The sequence below is a fragment of the Pipistrellus kuhlii genome, unplaced genomic scaffold (assembly GCF_014108245.1).
Source record: "Pipistrellus kuhlii isolate mPipKuh1 unplaced genomic scaffold, mPipKuh1.p scaffold_m20_p_9, whole genome shotgun sequence".
NCBI lineage: Eukaryota > Metazoa > Chordata > Mammalia > Chiroptera > Vespertilionidae > Pipistrellus > Pipistrellus kuhlii.
In genome coordinates this window covers 61,574,530-61,598,097 of record NW_023425595.1, presented here as the reverse complement: position 1 = coordinate 61,598,097, position 23,568 = coordinate 61,574,530, and the positions used below count along the sequence as shown (strand labels likewise).

General features: G+C 36.1%; 1 protein-coding gene across 1 annotated transcript in view; it reads right to left on the bottom strand.

Annotated features, from left to right (window-relative positions):
- Nucleotides 1–3,531: 3,531 nt before the first annotated feature.
- HOATZ (HOATZ cilia and flagella associated protein) overlaps nucleotides 3,532–23,568 on the bottom strand; it is a 31,474-nt gene continuing 11,437 nt past the window's right edge. Inside the window, exons 5-7 of the mRNA XM_036427136.2 lie at nucleotides 5,706–5,765; nucleotides 5,065–5,117; nucleotides 3,532–3,661 (exon numbers count right to left, since the gene is read on the bottom strand). Of these exons, the coding sequence (XP_036283029.1) occupies nucleotides 3,604–3,661; nucleotides 5,065–5,117; nucleotides 5,706–5,765 (171 nt within the window). The 3' untranslated portion in view covers nucleotides 3,532–3,603. The remainder of the gene's footprint in view (nucleotides 3,662–5,064; nucleotides 5,118–5,705; nucleotides 5,766–23,568) is intronic.

Genomic DNA, 23,568 nt, shown 5'->3' with positions numbered 1-23,568 from the left:
GTCACTGCGGGAGGGCAGCCCAGCCAGCTGGCCCGCCCCCAGGGCCTCAGACACCCGGCCCACTCCGAGCTTCCCAGGAAAATCCCGCATTTGCCTGGAGCTCAGGGCCGCCTGGGAAAACCTGCCTGGCTTCTCTGAAGTCTGATGGCGAGAGCGCTGTGGCTGAAAACGGGACTGCGCCTCGCCCCCGCTCCTGGGGACCCAGCCAGATTGACTTGGGAGAGGCAGGCAGATCTCCTGGGGCTGGGTGGGGTGCAGCACAGGCTTCGGGCTACTCAGAGAAAGGGGTGGTGAATGGAGAAAGGGGTGGTGGATGGAGAAAGGAGTGGTGGATGGAGAAAGGGGTGGTGGATGCGGAGAACAGATGATGAGGTAGGCAATGTGCCACTGGCCTGGCATGTAAGGAGCAGCATGGATAGCATCCCTAGAAGGAGGCTGAGTTGAAGTCCTGGCTGAGAAGAGAGCAGCTCCTCCGAAGGCCAAAGGATAACTGAATTCAACAAGGAAATAACATTGTCCTGCTTTTTGCAGAGCTCATGTTTGTTCAGCCTTGAACTTGTGATAGAAAGGAGATAGCCTACCCCCCACGAAACAGTTCCTCTGGAAACGCTTTCCTCACAACCCAGCCCTCAATGTGTGCGCCTTCTTCTCCGCTCCCACAGCAGTTGTGTTTCACATTTGGTCTTCAAATATATCCAGACAATAATGTGAGCTTCCAGAATCGAAGGCGCTAAGTGGCAGAGGTGCGTCTGGTTTCCCTGCCTTTGCCTCTCTGTGAAGCACAGCAGAAGCTCCATCTGGGCTGACTTCCGGTTCGGGGCCTCAGCTTGAGCCACTGCAATTCTAGACACACAGGCCTGAATACAGACTGTGGGATATGGAGCCTGCTCCAGTACCAGCTGTTAATATGGGGAAGCTCTGCTACTCCAGAAACCAGTAGCAACAGCAGGAACTTATGGCAAGTTCATGTACAACCAACCAGTCTTTATGTCTGAATTAGAATATCTGGTATTCAGCATATATTCTTTCTAGAAATTCCTCATTTCCAGTCCTGTTTTTCTTCACTTAATGTCAGCGTGGCCTTTGAAAAGTTTTATTGTGTGGGTTTTGTTGTTGTTTTGGCCTACGTTTCAATTAAATCTTGGTAACACTAAAAGTTACCTCAACTTTTGTGAAGGGTTGATAAGGGAAACAGATGTTCAAGTGAGTAGGTAGCTGGGCACTTAATGTCAATTGCAAAATATTTATTTCCAATATTACAACACCGTTACAACCTAGAGAGCTGTTACCTTGGTCCAATTAATTAAATTGTGCCCCGAGTTCTCCCTTTGATACACTGGTGCTTGGTCCAGATAGACTTGATGGTAGATTGTAATAACAACCCCAATTCTTCACACCACCCTGTATCCACACCCTTTACTGTGTGTCTTTCCAGTTCCTCTTGCTAAAGGGGCAGAGTATATTTCCCTTCTTCTTGTCTCTGTGTTTGAACTTGTGATTTGTTTGGCCAATAGAATGAACCAGAAGTTTCTGAGCCAAGACTGGAAAAGGCCTCACATGTTTTCATTTGTTCTCTTGCTTCTCTTCTGCTTAGGGGAATATAGCTTGGATATCCTACTGGTCCCTGTGCATCCCCAAGAAAATGTGGGGAGCAGAGCTGCCTCAATCCACAGGCATGCAGGGAAAAAGAGTCCTGCCTAGTGCTGTAGCCTGAAGCACAGCTGTCTGGCCAAGCCTAGATCAGCCGAACCCCCAACTGACCTACAGATGTGTGAGCAAGAATAAACATTTAAGCTCACTTTGACGTGCAGTATTGTTGCAGTAATACCTAACCGTTACACTTGGCAATGCAGGCAGGCGTCACCAGGGTGAGGCTGGATGCCAAGAGAGTTCACCAAGTGGAATTTTTCTTGGAAAAATTATATTGTCTAGGGTCCAATCCTTAAGTTTGACAAGCTCAAACCCAAGGTAAGAGACTCATATATTTATACATTGAGAAATACAATCATCAGGTAAGCCCATGTTTGCACTGGCCTGTTGAGCACAAACTCTCCCTCTGGGCAAAAGATTACCCAGTGAGCATGGGGTCAGAAGAAAGGGAATTGGTGTCATGATTTGGAAGTTTCGGCTTTGATAGCCTGCTATGTCATCACTATAGAGAGCTGTCAGGCAGACAAACACATTACCCTGATAGGGTCCCTTTTATTTTTTCCCCACCTGAGGATATGTTTCCATTGATTTTTGGAGACAGTGGAAGAGAGAAAGACAGAGTGAAATATCAATATCGATGTGAGAGAAACACATCGATAAGTTGACTCCTGCACAAGTCTGACCAGGGCTGAGAAGGAGCCTGCAACCCAGGTACGGGGATCAAACCTGGGATCCTTTGGTCTGCAGGCTGGTGCTCTATCCACTGAGCAAACTGGCTAGGGCCTTTTTATTCTTAATGTTGCTGAGATGAGATTTCCATTTTATAACTTTCTAAACTTCTTTTTTTAAAGCCTACCTTCTGTTCAAAACACTTATTTTTAAATAGTGTTGTGGTGGAAACTGCTAGTTTCCACTAATATCCATTTTCTACTTCTTTTAGTGATAAAGTCCTGAATTTTTAATTGGTTAGATCTCCCCCCTCATTTAAAGCCTATTTTCTGGCCTCCCTTGCAATTTGCTGTGTCCCTGTGATTAAGTTCTGTTGGCACTGCGGAGTAGGAGTTGCATCTGATGGAAGGTATGTCCAGGAGCTACAGGTGGAGGCCAAGTGAAGTGAGTGGTGGTCATAAATAGAGCTGCAAGCACTGGAGCAGAGCATGCAACCCTGAGCAGGAATGCCAGCGGAACAATGCCCAAGGACAAATATTTAACCTTCTCTTTTCCAATATACCCCAAAAGGAATGACCTTTAAAAGTGAGGGAGGTTGGCACTGGAAAGTACATGTGTGTAAGATATAGGAATGCTAAACCAGCTATTCACAGAACTACACTGAGTGGCCAGATTATTATGATCTCTGAATGAATAATAATCTGGCTACTCAGTGTATATCCTATATAATAAAAGGCTAATATGCAAATTGTTCCCTTAACCAGGAGTTCGACCAGCAGTCAGGCCAACCAACTGCCCATGTCCCCTCCTCCTGGCCAGGCTCGCCAGACCCCACCTGGCCTCTAATATATATATGCAGAGTAGCCAGATTATTCTGCGTTCAGAGATCATAATAATCTGGCCACTCAGTGTTTGCCCTTTTATTTTTATTTGCTTATTGTTTTTACTATTGGTCTACTACTTGGGGCACATAAAACTCTGTTGTTTGTTTATTTGATATTCATAATATAGATCAAGTATAACAATTCTGAAGATAACAAATAAAAACAAGAGAAAAAGGAGTTTGAGAATGTATAAGATTATTGTGTAGTGTCAAGTACAGTGGTATTCAATAATTCAACTAGATACAAATATTCAATAACTGGTAAAATTCCTGGAAGCCTGCATACTTAACTTTTATTTCTTAGACTATTTTAACAAATGATCCCAATGATCCTGATGTAGGACTAGGTTGTTTCAGAAGTGAAGAATTAAGTGAGCCATCCTCTATGACGTGTCAATCATTTAGTTCAAGGCTTTGACTTCTTCTTGGTCTTCCTTATTGGACTCTGGAATCACTTTCCTGTTGGCAGGAACATGGATCAGTCCCATGTACAGAACTCTGTAGTTGTGAACACAAAGTAGCATGGAGACAACTTTTGAAAGTTTCCCCAATAAAGATTTTCTGAATTGGATTCTGACAATGCATTAGATTTTGCAACCAAGTGTAAATTCATATGTGGGAGAAGCTGCAATTCTACTGTAAAGTGTGATTTGAAGGGCATGATAGAAGACCTCCTAACCCTAAATATGTTTTGCTTACCCAAGAGTCAAACTTGGGGGATTTAATCATTGCTAATTGATTACAATGGATTGTCTAATGTTCCTTCTAATCAGTCCTCTATAATGCAAATATTCCTGTGGTGTATAATAAACATATTGCTACTAAAATCTTACTCTGTTCACACTTTCTAGTTCTTTCTTTCCTACAGTAGGGAATTTGAATTGTCTTAAGATCTGTTGGATAAATAGCTGCTGATGCTACTCAAATAGCAGTCTTTACTCATTTAAATCAAGCGACTATCGGGTCTAATATTTTCATTAGACTAGTTTTGCTTCCTCCTTAGAAGTTACATCTAATCATCTGGCTAAAATGCAAGAAATTAAGTTGCTGAGCATTGTGTAGACAAGATAGCCAGCTGATGGAATGATTTTTCCATTTTCCCCAGAATTTTTAAAAATTAGTGTAAATTTTTTAATTTTTATTTGATGACATTAAAGGGAATCAGCCTTAATACCAATGGGATAAGAATAAAAGTTTTATTACTTTATAACCATTCTTCCCTGAAGGTATTATGCAAATAAATACTTTAAAAATAAATGTTGAGTTAGCCACATTGGTTTTCAGTCAGAATAAAAATAAACACTGAGAGTTCTTAAATGATTAAGTAGTGGTAGCTGGTTTTCTTTCAATAGTTCTGGTCCCTGTGCCCGGTCCTGCTCTAACATTATTCTAGGGATAAGACTTTTAACACATCCCTGTGAGGATAAAGCCCTTACTACATGAATTTAGATTCAACAGATATGCCATTGATGGTGTCAGCACAGACAATAGAAGACATACAGATTTGCTAAGGATGGTGGGACTAGGTGTGGGTAGGGAAGGGGAGGGGAGTGGAGAGGGCACTAGCAGATGGATACAATAGCTCAGGTTAAGAAAGGAGGGTAAGAGGATGTGAACAGAGATACAAGGTTGATTTACTTTCCTGTTTACACTAACTTACATTTGCATATTCACAGGTATGGAAATGGACACACAGGCTTTAATATAGAGAAGAAGAAAGTTTATTCAAGGTAAGAAATCTCTAAATTAGTGAGTGGGTTTTAGAAGATTTGAGTGTAAGGAGGCAAAGTGAGTAAAATAAAAGTGCTTTTTTTTTTATCAGGTAACTAAAAAAGTAAGAATATTGACAGAATTAAACTTACTTTTCTTTATAGACTTTGCTCTTTGGTTTATAAGGAAGGGAGATCAGTTCTTTCTAAACAAAACAAAAAAATCAAAAAGGAAATGTTTTACTTTGTGCACTGACTGAAATTTAATTGAAAAAAATTGAGGTAAAATTATCACAGAGTTTACACAAACTAGCTTCTTAAATCTGGAGACTGTAGGGTCAGAAATGTTCCAGTTTAGGGAATTTGGGGTTCATTCAGGAGAGTTTATACACTCATAAGTTTACAGGGTATTATTGTTGTTTTTATTAAGTTTGTTTATCATCATTTAGCATTTGTTTTTGCATGACCTAAGTAAGATCAATCATCATAAAACTGATATTAGCACCGAAGTAGCCCATGTTAATACTGTAGCTTTAAACTAGGTGATAATCAGCTCACCGACAATAGCACCTCATTTCTCTGGCAGTAGAGTTGGCACACTGTGGAGATGTCTTTGGTTTACCAAGTATTGCACAATTATCTGTTGTCTATACTCTGCCCCCCCCGCCCCTCTGGTATATAAAAGGCTCAGGACTTGTATATCTAGATTCAGATGGTCAATTTCTGAGAATTTGCCATAGTTCACCACTCCCCACACAGATAGATTTATCCAAATGCCTCACTATCAGTCTCACCGAGATCCTTTCTTCTCTTTGTTTCTTTAAGAGTTGGAGAATCTCATCTCTCTTTTTAGCCTGTGTAAAAGGGGAAAAGAGTGGGTGAATCTTTTGAATAATTAATAAAATTTTTGTGTCCACCAAGAGTAGAATTTTTTTCCATTTTTCTTTTTGTATTTTGGGGCAGAATTTAAAAATATTTTTTCCGTGATAGATTTATATTTTCATTTGTAACACAATGCAGTTTTTATTTCAGAGGATGCTGCTCTGCAAAAACAATTCATTCCCAAATAAAAAGTGTTTTCTTGTGCATCTACCTTATTGGTAATAATTAACATTTATTAATACTTTAATACATGAACTATGCCAAGAACTTTATATAAATTATGTAATTATTTTATTATAATAACTCATAAGTTTGACTACTATTATTCCATGTTATAGATGAGTAAATCTGAAGTTTTAAGGTTAAGTAGCTTACCAAGCTATTAAGTGCAGAACTAGATTTGGTACCAATTGTATTTGACAACAAATCCCAAGCTAATGACCACCATACAAAATTGCCATTAAGTGATAGCAAAATGCAAACTCAGCAAGCTTACACCACATGCCATCACCTAAGAACTATAACGGGGCTCTAATAGCTTGTGCATGAGACAGAGCATTATTCTCTCATCTCTCCTGTCTTAGATATTGGGACATTCTCAAGTTCTCCTAAGTGTAAAAAACTAACTGGATGCAGGCATGAAGATTTATCAAAATATAGACTATATAAAAAGAGGCAAATATAGGTACAATTTTTTTTTCATAGAATCGCTTATATTCAGTTTGAAGATAGCCAGGCATAAAATTGCATCTGGAGTATTGGAGAACAAAAGAAAAACCTGAGAATCTGACAAAACTTGCAACTTCAAATGTCCAAATAAAATGAAAGAAGCTCTGTTTAGATAAAGATTAGAAGCAAGAGGCTTCTAGTCAAGATGGTGGTAAAGATAAATGCTTTCATCCTCCCACAGTCATATAAAAAAATACAATTAAACTACAGGAAAATCATCATTCAGAACCACTTGAAATTTAGTTGAATGAAAGTCATACAACTGAAAAATAAAAAAGAAGCTACACCAAAACTGGTAGAGAACAGAATAGGCTGGTCCCACACTCATGTGTGGTAGACAAAAATCAGGAGGGGTTTTTTGGCTACAAAAGACTCTGAGGTTTGAGGGTTCCCAATCCCACACCAGACACCCAAGTCTAGGGTTCTAGTACCAGGAAGAAAAGTCCCAGTGGGTTTTCCTTACAAATGACCTGTCTTGGCTCATGCTTCTGACTCCCCTAAAATTTCTCAAACAAGCAGCATCTGATCTTGGATTGCCCCAAATCTTTCATTAAGTGGCTCCAGCCTCAGCACTAGTGGCAGCCAGCCTTGGTTAGCAGCTTGACCTCTCCTGGGCACCTCTAGCCATCTGCAGATCATTGTAGATCATTCCTGGTGGCTCCAGGTAGAGTACAGGAGGTGGCTGACCTTGGCCTGAACCTCCTGGGAGGCCCCAGAGCTAGTGCATCTGGTGGACAGCTTGATACCATGCCAGAGCACCACCCAACTACCTCCACAAGAGACAGACTCAGAAAGTGGACTCAGGGCATACCAGAGCTACCCTGAAATTAGTCCTGCTCTGTGAGGTGGGCCCATGCACAGCTGATCCGCCATGGTAGTTGCAGCCAATTGGTCTGGAGGTAAATTTCTCCCATTGATGTTCCATAGCAATCAAGCCTCAACTATACAACAGGACGGTATACACAGTACACAGTGGAGCCAGCTCAGGTGAACAGCTGTGCCATTGGACTTTACAGAACACCTACTACATTAGGCCACTCTACCAAGCCCGGGAGATGTAGCAGCTCTACCTAACACATAGAAACAATCACACGGAGGCTATCAGAATGAGGAGACAGAGAAACATGTCCCAAATGAAAGGACAGAACAAAAGTTCAGAAAAAGAACTAAATAAAATACCAATGTTATTGTTCCACAGTACTGGTGGCTAGAAGTCCCAAATCAAGATATGGGCAGGGCCACGCTCCCTCTGGAACCTATGGGGGAATCCTTCCTCGCCTCTTCGTAGCTGCTGGTGGTTTGCCAGCAATCTGTGGCTTTCCTTGGTTGGCAGCTCTATAACTCCCACCTCTGCCTTCATGGTCACATTGCCTTCTTACTGTATGTTTCTGTCTTCACATGGCTGTATTATAACGACACCAGTCATATAGGATTAGGGGCTAACCCTACTCTAGTATTAACTTCTTAACTAATTCCATCTGCAATGGTTCTATTTCCAAACAAGGCCACTTTTTGAGATACCAGAGATTAGGACTCACCACAGACATTTTTTGGGATACATTTCAGACTTTTTTGGGGTATACTGTGCAAGAGGCTGAACAAAACTCAATCCCTGACTGCAAAGTGATTGCAGATTTGTGGAGAAAAAACAAGTAAATAATTTCAAACATGCGATAGGGTCAGTATATAAAGTGCAATTAGAAAACTGAAGAGGGATCATTAATTCAGACTAGAGTGAGTATTCATCTGTGAGGGGGGCGGGTCAGAGAAGATGTCCCAGAGGATGTAATGTCCAAGCTTGGACCTAAAAGTTGTAGTCACCCAATAACAACAGAGACAGGATGGGAAGAAAGCTTTTGAGAAAACAGGATGTGCAAAGCCCCAGAAGCTGCCGCATTGCTAAGTGATTCCTCAAGGAAATTCCTCAGCCTTTATACCTGCATGAGAAGCCATGGCCCTCAGGCATGCTCTGAGTCACAGGAGAGGAGGAACCCATGCTGGGGAGGAGTAATCAGCAATCAGACCAAGAACAATGCTGCTTTGGTTGGCATCATTCTGCTCAAGTCATGTAAATGTTACCTTTTATGAGTCTACAAACTTTTTATTTTACTTATTTTGGGACAAGATTTCTATCTTTTATTTGAATATTAGGCATCATATTACCATTATTGAAAGAAAATAAATTCAGGGTATTTTAAAAACTAAGCTGAACTTCATAATACCTGTTCACTTGCTTTGAACTGAATAAAATAATGTCTGTAGATAAAGACATGGGATATTTTCAATGTAGGTACTCAATGTAGTTTCATTTCCAACTTTTCCATTGCACATATATTGAATTGGAATCAATTGTTGCAACACAGTGATTACGTAGCACTTTATATCTTTATTGTGGTATTGATCTTCCTTTCCCTGCTTTATCTCATAGCTGCTACCATGTCTCTTTCAGAGTCTTACTCATCTTTTATCCTTCCTTAGAGCTTAGCAGTGCCTTGTATATTATACTCAATGAATTTTTTGTTGAATTGGATTGAAATTGATTGAGTCATGATGAATGAATGAAATCATTCGCTGACGAATACACAATTATTAGCCTAAGCAAAATAATTTTTTTTTTTTTAGAAAGTGAATTTAAACAGGGGTAGGTAAGTTTAATTCTTAAAATCCCTTTGGACAAAATTTTCTGGGTAGTCATAGGCAAATTATATTGTTATAATTCTTCTAATATATAAATAGACAAATATTTAGTTATAAGATTCTAAAATATGAACTAAAAATTCATAATGGTGACGGAAAAATAATAAAGTAAAATAAAGGGAAAATGTTATGTTAACATGAAAAAAATAATTCATTTTCTATTTTTATTTCAGGTCTTTTTTAAATAATGGATTTTAGTACCTAATAAGTTTTATAATATAATATAATATAATATAATATAATATAATATAATATAATATAATACACCAGAAACAAAGCCTTCAAATGTGATTTGACTTCTGCTTCCTGGACATGTTTCCTGGGAATGAATAATAAAACTACTGTAAGCAGCTATATATATCATCAGAACAAGAATATTGCCGAGTCTAAGATACCTCTGCCAGGATAACTAAATAAATTCAGTGGTGAGAGAAAATCTTTACAATTACCTTGCTAGTAGGGATAAATAACTTACTAGTTAATTTCATAACAAAATTCTGATTTTTAATCATAGTGGTTTGATTGTGTTCATTAGTGGAATTTTATGATATCTTAATGTATTAACTTTAAAAATAATACTAAAAGGGGGTCAGGATTTACACTTACAATATTTTTATATTACTTTTTTCTTGGTTCTATTTTCATTGATATTATTTACATTTAGATAATATCATTGAAAAAATAAATTATATAATAACAGTTGATTACAGAGAATTAGAATATGATAATTTACCAATTTAATGCCACAGTGAAGGATATTGAATTTTAGTGTCACTTCTAGCATTTAATTGCTTAGTTCTCTATTTTTGCCTGTTCCAGGTCAAACAACTGGTGTAGAAATATATTTTATTGGAATCAGATACATTTGGGTTTGAATCCCATTTCTGCTGTGTGATTAATGGCAAATAATATCTTCACTATCCCTCCTGGCTCTTCCTTTCTTCCATCAACTGTACTCACTAAAAACACATGCGTCAAACACAAGGCCTGCGGGCCAAATCCGTCCCGCCAGGCCTTGCAATGTGGCCCGCACCGCGCTGTCATCACTGCACTCCGCTGCCTTTCCATCACAATGACAGTTTATGACTGTTCAGTAAACCATTCGGCCCGCGATTTAGGCTGGATTTTAGATTTTGGCCCCTTCTCTGATTGAGTTCGACACCCCTACACTAACTCATGGGCTAGAAGTTTGTGGTCTTGGGTAAATCAAAGAACTATTTCTCTGAATCTTGGATTGCTCATCTATAAGGTGAGTAGTTGTGAAATTTGGAGATAATACAAACATTGCTCAACATAATGTGTGACATGTGGTGATTAGTTAATAAATAGTAGCTATTATATTGTAATGATGTTGATGAGAGAAACTTTTTCCCCCCAATCCTTCAAAAGTGGGAAAAAGGAGAGAAGGTTGGCTTGTCCATCTTCTTTTTACAGGCTTGGAGGATTTCTGATTATTCAACCTCTGATCTAGGGGTGAATTGGTACACAGAGTTATAAGGAAAAAGGAGAAACAAGGAGTATTTTGTCCCAAATTATGTAGTGCAAAATCCTCTGACCACAAATTCTCCTGCTTATTATAAATTTTCTCCTCAGTTAATCTTCAGGTACAATAAAGTTCTTAATACACACAAGACTTTTTTTTAAAAGGTCCTTTCTTCTTAAGACCTGGTTCTTATATTAAAAAAATACATTTCCTCCTTGTATTATGGTTGATATTTTTTGATATTAAACATTCATAAAAAAATAGTATATGATCTTGCATCCATTTGTTATGCTTATATGAATGCATACAAGACACTGGGAGCCAGTGAGGGCATGTGCCGGGAGGTAGGGGAGGCTGGAGGAAGGTCAATTGGAAAAAAAAGGAGACATATATACTACTATTTATAATACTTTAAACAGTAAAAAATAAATAAAATAGTATATGATAGTGTTTATTTCTCTGATAACCTGTCTGCAGTACCAACAGAAATTTTCATTTAACTGCCCTAGTATAAATGCTAATTCACTTAATTTAATCTTAAAATATTTTACAGCAGTATTGAACTGATTCAAAATTATCTCTTTGCTTAGTAACTTGGCAACCATCCCAATACTTAGAGAATCTAGAAACTCTTGAAACCAGTATGATATAGTAGCTCCACTGTCAGATGGACCCAGGTCCAAACTATCTCCACCATATTTTAGATGTGTGACCTTGAAAAAGCCACTTACATGTTTCAGCTTCAGCCTCATCATTAACAGAAGCAATTTAATGCTTCTCACACAGAGTTTTTCTGAGGATTAAATGAGAATGCAAATAAAAAACTTACGTTGTAAATGTTTTAGTTAGTACAAATGGAAAGTTTTAAAAATTCTTTATTTCTTCCATTGAATATAAATGCAATATATGCTCATGGTACAAACATTAGAGAATGTGAGAGAAAACACATAAAGAAAGATATTTACACAAATCCATTCCTGAATCTAAGTATAAGTTTAAAATTTTATAACATGCAAAAATTTTAGAAACTTAAAGAAGTTTCAAAATAAATTATCTATGGATTAAAAATACTGCATCAAAGGGAGAAAGGCAGCTAGAGAAGCAGTGGGCTAATTTAATAATCATAACATAAAAAGCATGCACAGTGATGAAAAGAAGTTATTAGTCCAATTAAAAATAATTGGAGACATGGAGGTGGATATGAGCTTAAAGTTGCTTAAAGATGGTGATAAGTCTAGCTTGATTGGGATAGAAGTACACAGGGTAGGAAAGTTGAATGGCATCATATCTAGGACCTTGGAATAAAGATAGCTCTTAGTTTAGTAGGAGATAGGAACTGTTTTTGATGTCAGCATAATTAAGTTATAAATAAAAAACAGATGATTTAAGAAGACTTCATTAATTGGAAAATTAAAAAGCATACTTAAAATAATTCATGGGGCAAATTATAAATCAAAATATAAATTTAAAAATACTTTAAAAAATAATAATAAAAACAGTATCTAGCTTATGAGATGCAACTAAAATAGTACTTTGAGAGGTTTTAATAATTATAAATTATCATATTACAAAAAAAGATAAAATGGAAAATTAAAAAAACAAGTGAAAAGGGAAGAAAGTTAGAAGGAAAATAGGAATCAACCCAAAATTGAAGACATAAATAATAATATAAAACCAACAATATGAAAGCGGTAATAAAGGACAACTTCTAGCATATCAACATTCACATCATGGGTGTGGTGGAAGGAAAAGAGAGAGAACAAGAAATTGAAAACCTATTTGAAAAAAATGATAGAAAAAGGTTCCCTAAAATGGCAAAGGAAATAGACACACAAGTTCAGGAAGAACAAAGTCCCAAACAAGATAAATCCAAAGAGGGCCACACCAAGAGATATATTTAAAATGCTAAAGGGTAAAGACAAAGAAAGTATCTTAAAAGCAGCAAGAGAAAAGCAGTTAATTACTTACAAAGGAGTGCCCATACAACTAACAGCTGATTTCTCAACAGAAAGTTTGAAGGCCAGAAGGAATTGGCAAGAAATGTTCAAAATGCTGAAAAGCAAGGACCTACAACCAAGATTACTTTGCTCAAAAAGGCTAATTTTAGAATCAATGGACAGATAAAGAGCTACCCAGACAAAATGCTAAAGGAGTTCACCACCACCATCATCACAAGAGATGTTAAAGTGTCTTCCTTAAGAAGAAGAAAAACAAAGATCAAATATATACAATAATAAAATGGCAGGCCTGGCTAATTGGTTCAGTTAGTTGAACTGTTATCCCATACACCAAAAGGTTGCAGGCTCAATCCCCAGTCAGGTGAGTACTGGAGGTGGAAGATTGATGTTTCTCTCTCACATTGATGTCTCTCTTTATCCCTCTCTCTGTCTCTTTAAAATCAATAAACATCCTCATGTGAGGATATAAATAAGTAAATAAATAAACAAACAAATAAATAAAATGGCAATAAGTACATATATATCAAAAACTACTTTAAATGCAAATGGGTTAAGTGCTCCAATCAAAAGACACAGGATGTCTGAATGTATAAGGAAATAAGATATATATTGGGCCGGCAACTAAGTAATTGCGGGTTTCACACATATATGGCTTCAGTTGAATTTTTAGGTTTGCAGACGTAGTACAAATGTAAAACACATTTTGTTATTTGATAGTTGGCTATTCAGCTGTTAATCAGTAAAAAAAGTTTTTTGATCTGTTTTGTAGTTTTTGTTTGGCGTTCGTTGAAAAATGGAAAATCAAAAGGAACATTTTCGTCATATTTTGCTTTTTTATTTCCACAAAGGGAAAAACGCATTGCAAGCTCATAAAAAGTTATGTGCTGTTTATGGTGACGAAGCCTTAAAAGAACGGCAGTGTCAAAATTGGTTTGCCAAATTTCGTTCTGGTGATTTTTCACTCAAAGATGAAAAACGCTCTGGTCGTCCAGTTGAAGTTGATGACGCCCTAATCAAAGCAATAATCAATTCGGACTGTCACAGTACAACACGTGAGATTGCAGAGAAGCTTCATGTATCACATACATGCATTGAAAATCACTTAAAACAACTTGGCTATGTTCAAAAACTCGATACATGGGTTCCTCACGAACTGAAAGAATCACAGTTAACGCAACGCATTAGCAGCTGCGATTTGCTAAAGAAACGTAATGAAAATGATCCATTTTTAAAATGACTGATAACTGGCGATGAAAAATGGGTTGTTTACAACAATATCAAGCGGAAAAGATCGTGGAGCAGGCCAGGTGAACCAACTCAAACAACATCAAAAGCTGATATTCATCAAAAGAAGGTTTTGTTATCAGTTTGGTGGGATTACAAAGGAATTGTCTACTTTGAACTCTTACCACCCAACCGAACGATCAATTCTGATGTCTACATTGAACAACTAACGAAATTAAACAATGCAGTTGAAGAAAAGTGGCCCGAATTGACAAATCGAAAAGGTGTTGTATTCCATCATGACAATGCAAGGCCACACACATCTTTGGTCACTCGGCAAAAATTAATGGAGCTTGGTTGGGATGTTTTGCCACATCCACCATATAGTCCTGACCTTGCACCATCTGATTACTTTTTGTTTCGATCTTTACAAAACTCCTTGAATGGTAAAAATTTCAATAATGATGATGATGTCAAATCGTACCTGATTCAGTTTTTTGCTAATAAAAACCAGAAGTTTTTTGAACGTGGGATTATGATGCTGCCTGAAAGATGGCAAAAGGTCATTGATCAAAATGGGCAATACATTACAGAATAAAGTTATTTAGTTCCATGAAAAAATTGTCTTTGATTTTCTTTTTAAAATACGCAATTACCTAGTTGCCGACCCAATATATATATATACACTAAAAGAAATTCACTTCAATTTGAAAAATGCACACAGATTGAAAGAAAAGGGATGGAAAAAGTTCATGAAAATAAAAATGAATAAAAAATCTGGGGTAGCAATAGTTATACTGGATAAAATAAACTTTAAAACAAAGGCTATAACAAGAAACAAAAAAGGTCCCAGAAATTCTACTTCTGGGCACTTATTTGAAGAAACCTAAAACACTAATTCAAAAAGACATATGCATCTATATGGTCATTGCTGCATTATTTACAATAGTCAGGATATGGAAGAAACCTAAGTGCCATCAATAGCAGAAAAGATAAAGAAGATAAGGTATATATTTGAAATGGAATATTAGCCATAAAAAAAAAAGAAATCTTTCCAATGTAACCACATGGATAGAAGGTGTGGTGCTGAGTGAGTCCATCAGACAGAGAATGACAAATACCGTATGATTTCACTTATCCGTGGAATCTAAGGAACAAAATAAATGAACAAACAAAACAGAAACAGACTCATAGATACAAAGAACCTTTTGATGGTTGCTAGAAGAAGGGGGTTTAGAGTCTGAGTAAAAAAGGTGAAAGGATTGAGAAGCACAAATTGGTATTTACAAAATAGTCATGAGGATGTAAAGTATCTCATAAGTTACATAGTCAATGATGTTGTGATGGCTATCTGTGGTTCCAGATGAGTCATGGATTTATTAAGATGATCGCTTCATAGGTTAAATAGATATCAGGTCACTGGGCTGCATACCCAAACTAATATAGTATTGTATGCCAATTATAATTGAAAAATAAAAAAAAATTTAAAATTAAAAAATAGGACCACACATTTACTCCAACACAAAAACAAAATTAACAAGCAAACCAGACTTATAGTACTTATGGAAATTAGGGCCATATTAATAATTTCAGTTTTAGTCCACATTTGTCTCATCAATTGAGCTTGCTTTGGATGGAATTGGGTCTACTTGCTGTATTTGTAATAATGCTATGGCTTTAGTAAGTTAGCTTCTATACTGGAGTCATTTTCTATGTTTTTAAGAACTGTTGCAAAGGGATGTGTATTTGCAAATATTCTTTTCCTGGTTAACTTTTCATAGTGTTTGGTTGAGGGCCACTGACCCAGACCTTCAGGATCATTATGGCATTCACCTCTTAATCTGAAGAGAGGCATTATGATAAATTCAATTACTTTTATTTACCTGCAAATGTTAAATCAACTTTGCCCACACATTTTTGCTCCATAGTTAAAATATATCTCTAGTGGTAACTTTTCTTTTGTAGTTGATACGTAAAGAGGATTAAGGGGGAATAACGGGAGAGGCCCTTTAACAGTATGAATAAGCCAATCTTGATTGTATCTTTTAATCAGGTGTACACACTTGGCTGACTATGCCACTAGTAATCTACTCATCACCTTTGAAATGTACCACTTTAATCAAAGCATTTCAGTTAATACTAAAGCTTATGTTGTACCTGCTAAAATTTTATTTTTCAATTATGGCTGAAAAAACAAGAGAAAATAGAGAAGATAAAAACAGTTTCATTGAGTAACTTCTGGATATCAAGCCCATGTGAGGAATTACTCATTTAATCCTCCTAACATAGTGAGGTAGATGATGTTATTATCTCCTCTTTATAGGTAAAATGAACCCAACCACATTAAAATTAGCAACTTTCCCCAGTTTCACTTAGCTAAGTAGTAACTTCCCAGTTCTGTTTGACTCCATATTCTATGCTTCTTTTGATGATCTACTTCAAACCCAAAGTAGATATTTTTGTATATTTATAGCTAACGTACTTACAGAATGGTTTCTTTATTCTGAAAAGGAAGAATTAGCGTAAACTATAGTGAAGAAGACAGAGTCTCTGCTTTCACAGAAAATTTTATATTCTAGTAGAAAATATGTGCTATGGGAATACCCAGTAGGAGTAGCTAATCCAGTTTAGGGCCAGCTTTCTTCAAAGCTAATTACTTATTTTATGGTATCATGTAGCTCTTTGAAAAAAAAAAAAAAAAAAAAGCTTTAAGAGTAAAGAATAGTCCTCAACTAAATATTAGCAAACTGAATACATCAATACATTAAAAGATCATACACCCCATGATCAAATGGGATGCAACATTGGTTTAATATTCACAAATCAATTAATGTGACACACCACATAAACAAAATGAAGACTAAAAATCATATGATCATATAAATAGAAACAGAACAAGCATTTGACAAACTCTCTTTGTGATAAAACTCTCAGAAAAGTAGAAATAGATAAAACATACCTCAACACAATACAGGCTGTATATGACAAATCCACAGCTAACATTAAAACTTTTCCTTAAGATCAGGAACAAGGCAAGGATGTCAACTTTACCACTTCTATTCAATATAGTACATATTGGAAGTTCTAGCCACAGAAATCAAACAAGAAAAAGCATAATAAAAGGTATCCAAATTGGAAAGAAAAAAAGTAAAACTGTCATTATTTGCAGATGACATGATACTACATATAGAGAAGACTGCACATAAAAAGTCTATTAGAGCTAATAAGTGAATTTAGTAAATTAGCATTATATAAAATATTCAGATATTAGTTGCAAGACTTGCTCAGTTGGTTGAGTGTTGTTCTGTGCACCAAATGTTGCTGGTTCTATTCTTGGTCAGGGCATGACACATACTTGGGTTTTGGGTTTGATCCCTGGTCAGGCACATACAGAAGGCAACCAATCAGTGTTTATCACCTCTCTCTCTCTCTCTCTCTCTCTCTCTCTCTCTCTCTCTCTCTCTCTCTCCCTCCCTCCCTCCCTCCCTCCCTCCCTCCCTCCTCCCTTCCTCTCTCTTAGCATGTCCTCAGGTGAGGATTTAAAAAATACCTAAAAATAAATTTAACCAAGGAGGTCAAAGACCTGTACTTGGAAAATAATAAGACAATGACAAAGAAATTGAAGAAGACACAAAATAAATGGAAGCATATAGTGTGCTTATGGATAGGAAGAAATAACATTGTTAAAATGTCCATGCTACCTCAAACAATTTATAGATTCACTGTAATCCCTATTAAAATACCAATGTCATTTTTTCACAGAACTAGAATAAGTAATTTTAAAATTTATATGAACCTGCAAAAGATCCTGAATAGCTAAAGCAATCTTCAGGAAAAAGAACAAAGTTGGAGGTATCATTCTATCTGACATAAAACCATTTTCAAGATTGTAGTAAGGACACATATGTAATACCGTAATCAATAAAGAAATAAAAAAAGACTGTAGTAATTAAAACAGCATGGTACTGGCATAAAAGTAGACAATAGATCAATGTTACAGAATATAGAGAGCCCCAAAATAAAACTCTTCCTTATGGTCAATTAATCTATGACAAAGGAGGAAAAAATATACAAGGGTTAAAGACAGTCTATTCAATAAGTGGTTTTGAAAAAATGGATATATATATATATATATATATAGCAAAAAAATGAAACTTGATCACTTTCTTATACTATATAAAAGAATAAACTCAAAATGGGATTAAAGATTTTAAATGTAAGATTTTAACCATAAAACTCCTAGAAGAAAACATAAGCAGTACACTATTGACATCACTCTTAGTAATATTTTTTTAGATATGTCTCCTTAAACAAGGGAAGCAAAAGAAAAAATAAGCAAATGAAACTATATAAAAAGAGTTGTTTTTTTTTGCTCAGTAAAGGAAACCATCAAAAAAAATAAAAAGACAATTTACTTAATAGAAGATATTTGCCAATGACACATTCAATAAGGGAATAATAAAAAAATATATAAAGAACTCACACAACTTGTCCAGCCAGGGTTCCCAGTGGTTGAGCATCAACCCATGTACCAGGAAGTCACATTTGGGTTCTATTCCTAGGCAGGACACATGCCAGGGTTCCAGGCTCAATCCCCAGTAGGGGGCAGGCAGTAGGCAGCCAATCAATTCTCACCATTGATGTTTCTATTATATCTCTCTCCCTCTCTCTTCCTCTCTCTGAAATCAATAAAACCATATTAAAAAAAAAAAATTCACACAACTTAACACCAATAAACAATCATTAAAAACTTCTCTAAAGAGGATATATAGATGGCCAATAGACATATGAAAAGATGTTCAAAGTCACTAATCACTAGAGAAATGCAAATTAAAACCACAGTGATTTATCACCCAACACCTGAACATCTTAATTCTTAGTGGGTTCTATTTCTATTTTATGTTACAAATGAACTCTTAAGGAAGGTGAGACTTTTTCTTGCTTACAGTAAAACTATGTATTAGTAAAAACTCTCATTTTGGGCTCGATTCCAAAAGTCATATGCACCTCTTAGCTTGTTGATTCTGATAACAGAATGCTTTAACTATGAATATATTCTATGAATTTACTACAATTCCCATGTCAATTCCTTGACATCTGATATGTACATTCTATAATTTTCATATAGTAAATTTATATTTATTATAATAAGATAAAGAACTGTTAGACCTCAAATGATCTGCTGTGCACTTTTAAAGATAGTCTGAATAATAAGTAGAAGGCTTTTTCTAGCACTAACCTGATTTTTAGAACGAAGCCCTAACACAGTAATTTATGGGAGTGGATGAAAAATGTTAGAGGAATATTAATCGGAGAGAGGAAGAATGCTGACTTGCAGAAAAAAAAAATGCATATCTAAGCACCTTTCTGTACTTCCTGGAAATTACTTGACCCTGGCTCATTTCCCAGCTCTGACATATATAATTTTCATAGAAAAATGACAGCTTACTAAAATGAGAAAAACATATCAGTCATTACATAAGAGGGAAACCATAACATTTTTCTTAAATGTATGTTTCAACAAAATATGAATTTATCTGTTTTGAAGAAGAAAAATGTGTATTTTTTTGGATCTGTTACATTTTTTTCTTAGTTCTATTACATATATTGGGTCTAGTAATAATTAATGTCGATTTCTAACATTCGTTTAAAATCTTGCTTGGCGTTGGCTTGTATTGACATAACCTTCAAACACATGGTATCTACAGAACGTGTGAAGTGCAATTAACAAGTTTTGCTTGAAAAAGTTTGTGTTTGGTTTGGTTTTTGTTGCAAAACTAGGGCTAAGAAGATGGCGGATGAAGAGCATATTTGGCACTGCATGCTTTACGAGTTCCAATTAGGAAGAAAAGCAAGTGAGGCTGCAAAAAACATCTGTAGTGCTCTTGGTCAAGATGCAGTTAGCGCCAGAAAATGCCAGCGTTGGTTTGAGAAATTTTGCGAGGGAAATTTTTCATTAGATGACAAGAGTGGTCGAGGCCGTGTGTCCAATTTTGATCAAGAAGCTCTTCAAGCTCTTTTGGTGCAAAATCTTCAAATTACCCAACAAGAGCTTGCGACAACTTTAAATTGTTCGCAAAAAACAATTTCCAATCAATTGCCAGCACTTGGCAAAGTCCAAAAGTTTGGAAAATGGGTTCCTCATGAGTTGACCGACAACAACCGTAATCAAAGAGTCACAATTTGCAGTTCGCTCCTCTCTCGTCAAAACCGTTTGCCGTTTTTAGAGCAAATTATTACCGGAGATGAACAATGGGTGCTGAATGTTAATTTGAAAAGGCGGCCTCAATGGTTGGACAAAAATGAGGCTCCGCAGCCCACGCCAAAACCTGACTTGCATGCGAAAAAAGTGATGTTGTGTGTTTGGTGGAATTTTAAAGGAATTCTTCATTATGAACTTTTACCATCTAACCAAACCATTACAAGTGCAGTGTATAGTGCCCAATTGGAAAGGTTAGCCCAAGCTTTAAGAGAAAAAGAACCCGCGCTGATTAATCGGAAGGGCGTAATTCTTCACCATGATAATGCACGACCGCATACTGCAAGAATCACTGCTGAAAAACTGCACCAGTTGGAATGGGAAGTTCTCCCTCAACCTGCATATTCTCCTGATATTGCCCCTTCCGATTACCATTTGTTTCGTTCTTTGCAAAACTTTCTTCTTGGAAAAAAATTTAATAATGAAGAATGCCTCAAAAATGCATTGACCGAATTTTTTGCATCAAAATCACAAGAATTTTACAACAGAGGGATTAAAATGCTTCCTGAGCGTTGGGCACAAGTAGTAGAAAACAACGGCAACTATATTGTTGATTAAATTTTGTTGTATTGTTTAAATAAATTCGATTTAATAAAGTATTAGAAAACGACATTAATTATTACTAGACCTAATATCTTAATGGAAAACCAGTAATAATTACTTCAAGAACATAGTTCCTGTTTTAAAAATTTTACACAAAACAAATGCATAAAGCTGAAAGTGATTTTAAAAACTGCTTTAAAATGCACTTATTTTTTAAAGCAATTAAGTAACATCTGAATTTTAATGTTGAAAAAAACATGAGCATAAAATGAGCATTGAATTTTAAAATTCAATAAACTATAGACAGATATATTAAAGATACATTTATTTATGATTGAATTACATACTATTGATAATTCAGCCTGTAATAATTATCAAGGCAAACAAATAATTAAGGTTTTTATCATGTTGATGTTACGTAGGTATGATAAATGGGCGAATGGGATTAACTTCATGTTTCAGGTATGTCTTTCCCGCCTTGCTGTTAAGTTGTAAGGGGAGGGTGGGGGATTCCCAATCCAGATGACTCTGTCTCATCCCTGGCCCATACTTCTCTAGCCCATATATTCCCAGGCCTGTCTGAAAGCTCAAATTGGCTTATCTCAAAGGTACCTGAAATCCAGTACGTCTAATGGGGTGCATGCCGGAATCAACCAATTGATGTTGCTCTCAATCACTTTGATGTCTTCCCCGCCCCCCCTCCTTGTTATCTCTCAAAAAAATAACTTAAAAAAGTTATTGTATGAATTGCACTTAAAGGGGAATGGTGGTTAATGAGACTGGGAGGTGAGGCAGAAGGCAGATATTAAACTACAGTTCAACCAATTTTAGTATAGTTAATTTTCATTCATAGTAGGTATGGTTTATTAAAGTTGCTGTGAACACTGAATTAGCAAATACTGAACCATTGTTTCTAGCTTCCTGCCTGCCTCTGGTTACATTTCATCAAAGGATCAATATATAACTTTTTTATGTGTGTTTGTCTTTAAAGACACCTTATTTAAAATATACTATTGATTTATCAATATAGAACCCAAAACCAGCATCATTTATTTTTAACTCATGTCTGAACAAAGCTTATGTAATACATGTATTTCCCCCATAAGGCATATGACAACTTCTTGCACTTAGGACAGCATTTCATCACTTGGAGGCTTTTCTTAAACAGTAAAATCATTTTTCAAAAAGCTAAAAACGTGGCACTAAATAAACTGTAGAAAGGAAACCTGTTCATAGTGTAAAAGCTGAAACAGGAAGCAGAGCACCATCACCTTGTTCATCCTCAGCTAGAAACGTGTTTGGGTGACGCAGTGCTCACTGTTCTGTGGGTGTCCACCAATGACCATGGAAGCACCATGAGCATCGAGTTGGAGTTACAGATAAATTGTAGCTAGTAAGTGAATTTGCAAATATTACCAACAGACTGGCTGTAAAATCTCGAGCCAAACAGATGAATGATTATATCACCTCAGGCTCTGAGGTCATTCTTGATTAGATTTAACATGACTAACATGCCTTCTCATAGGAAAAATGGTCAAATGATGAAGTAAATATAGATACATAAATTGTTTAACATTATTAGCTGCTCTAATATAACTTGCCCATGATTTTTCATTTTGTCTTTGATAGAGGCAAAGAATGTTATATTATTGATTTCAGGTATGCCATAATTCTTTTCTGTGTCATCTGATCCACAGAATAATACAGCTCTCTAATAATTCCTGCTGCTTTTGAGGTATCAATTTGAACATTAATGCTTCATGTAACTGAAATCAAATGGATATGTCTTATTAAAAAAAATACATGATCCTTTGCTTCATTCTGCATTTGATAGTTTCATTCAATCATTGCAAACAGATAATTAGTATGGGTCCCTGTCCAATTGTACCATAGGATTTTAATTTTGTTCTTAAGATGAATGTGTATAGAAAATAAAGTATACAGACCTTTGGAAAAAAGAGGAAGAGATGCAGCTGGGGGCACGGCCTCTGAGGCTGGGTTGTCTGGGTGGCAATGAATTCAGCTACTTGATTCCAAATCTCACCCTTTTCCCCAAGCATGTTTCATTGACTGTGTTACTAAATATTAAGGGGGGGGCGGACTTCATCTCTCAACTGAACATGTTCTCCAAGATTAAAAAATGTTTGAAAACAAAGTAGTACTGTAGATGATATAAAAGAGTAATTAGTATTTGTATAATCTTTTAACTATCATTTGCTACCAAAACATTTGCTTGTTATTGTGAATGCACAGTCTGTTTTTATGATTCTTCCACCTGACTTATTTGATAAATTAAGAACAAGAATTTAAGTGATTATATTTTGTTGGTGAAAGAGAAATCTACCATTCCTAGTGGTATTTGTCTTATGGGGAGAAAGGAACTCTGTTAATCTATTGGGGTGGAAAGCAAAACTAAAATAAAGCAGAGAACACTGAGAAAATTTAGCTTTGTCTGGGAAGCCAATCCTGATCAATCTGACACCATTGAGGATTTTCTTTATCTGAAGTCCCTACATCTCTGGTTTGACTCTAGGACACTTACTTTGAAAGTATAGGAAACATGTCAAATTTGCAGCCCGCAGGCCACATGCAGCCCACAATGAATATTTTTGTGGACCAGCCAATATAATGCTATAGTAAAAATTTCATAACTTAACTTTTACAATATTTTATTATACATAATTATTAATAATGAACTACAACATTTACTAATGACTGATTACTATAATCATGTTGTATTCATTTCCTGTATGCATCTTACACACAGGTACACCATTTCTCTCCACTAATACTAGCAGCAAAATTTTAGCTGCCAACTGCCACGTCATTAGTCTTGTACTGACTTGTTTGGTGTGTGCAACAGGAAATATTTTGCTTTCAGA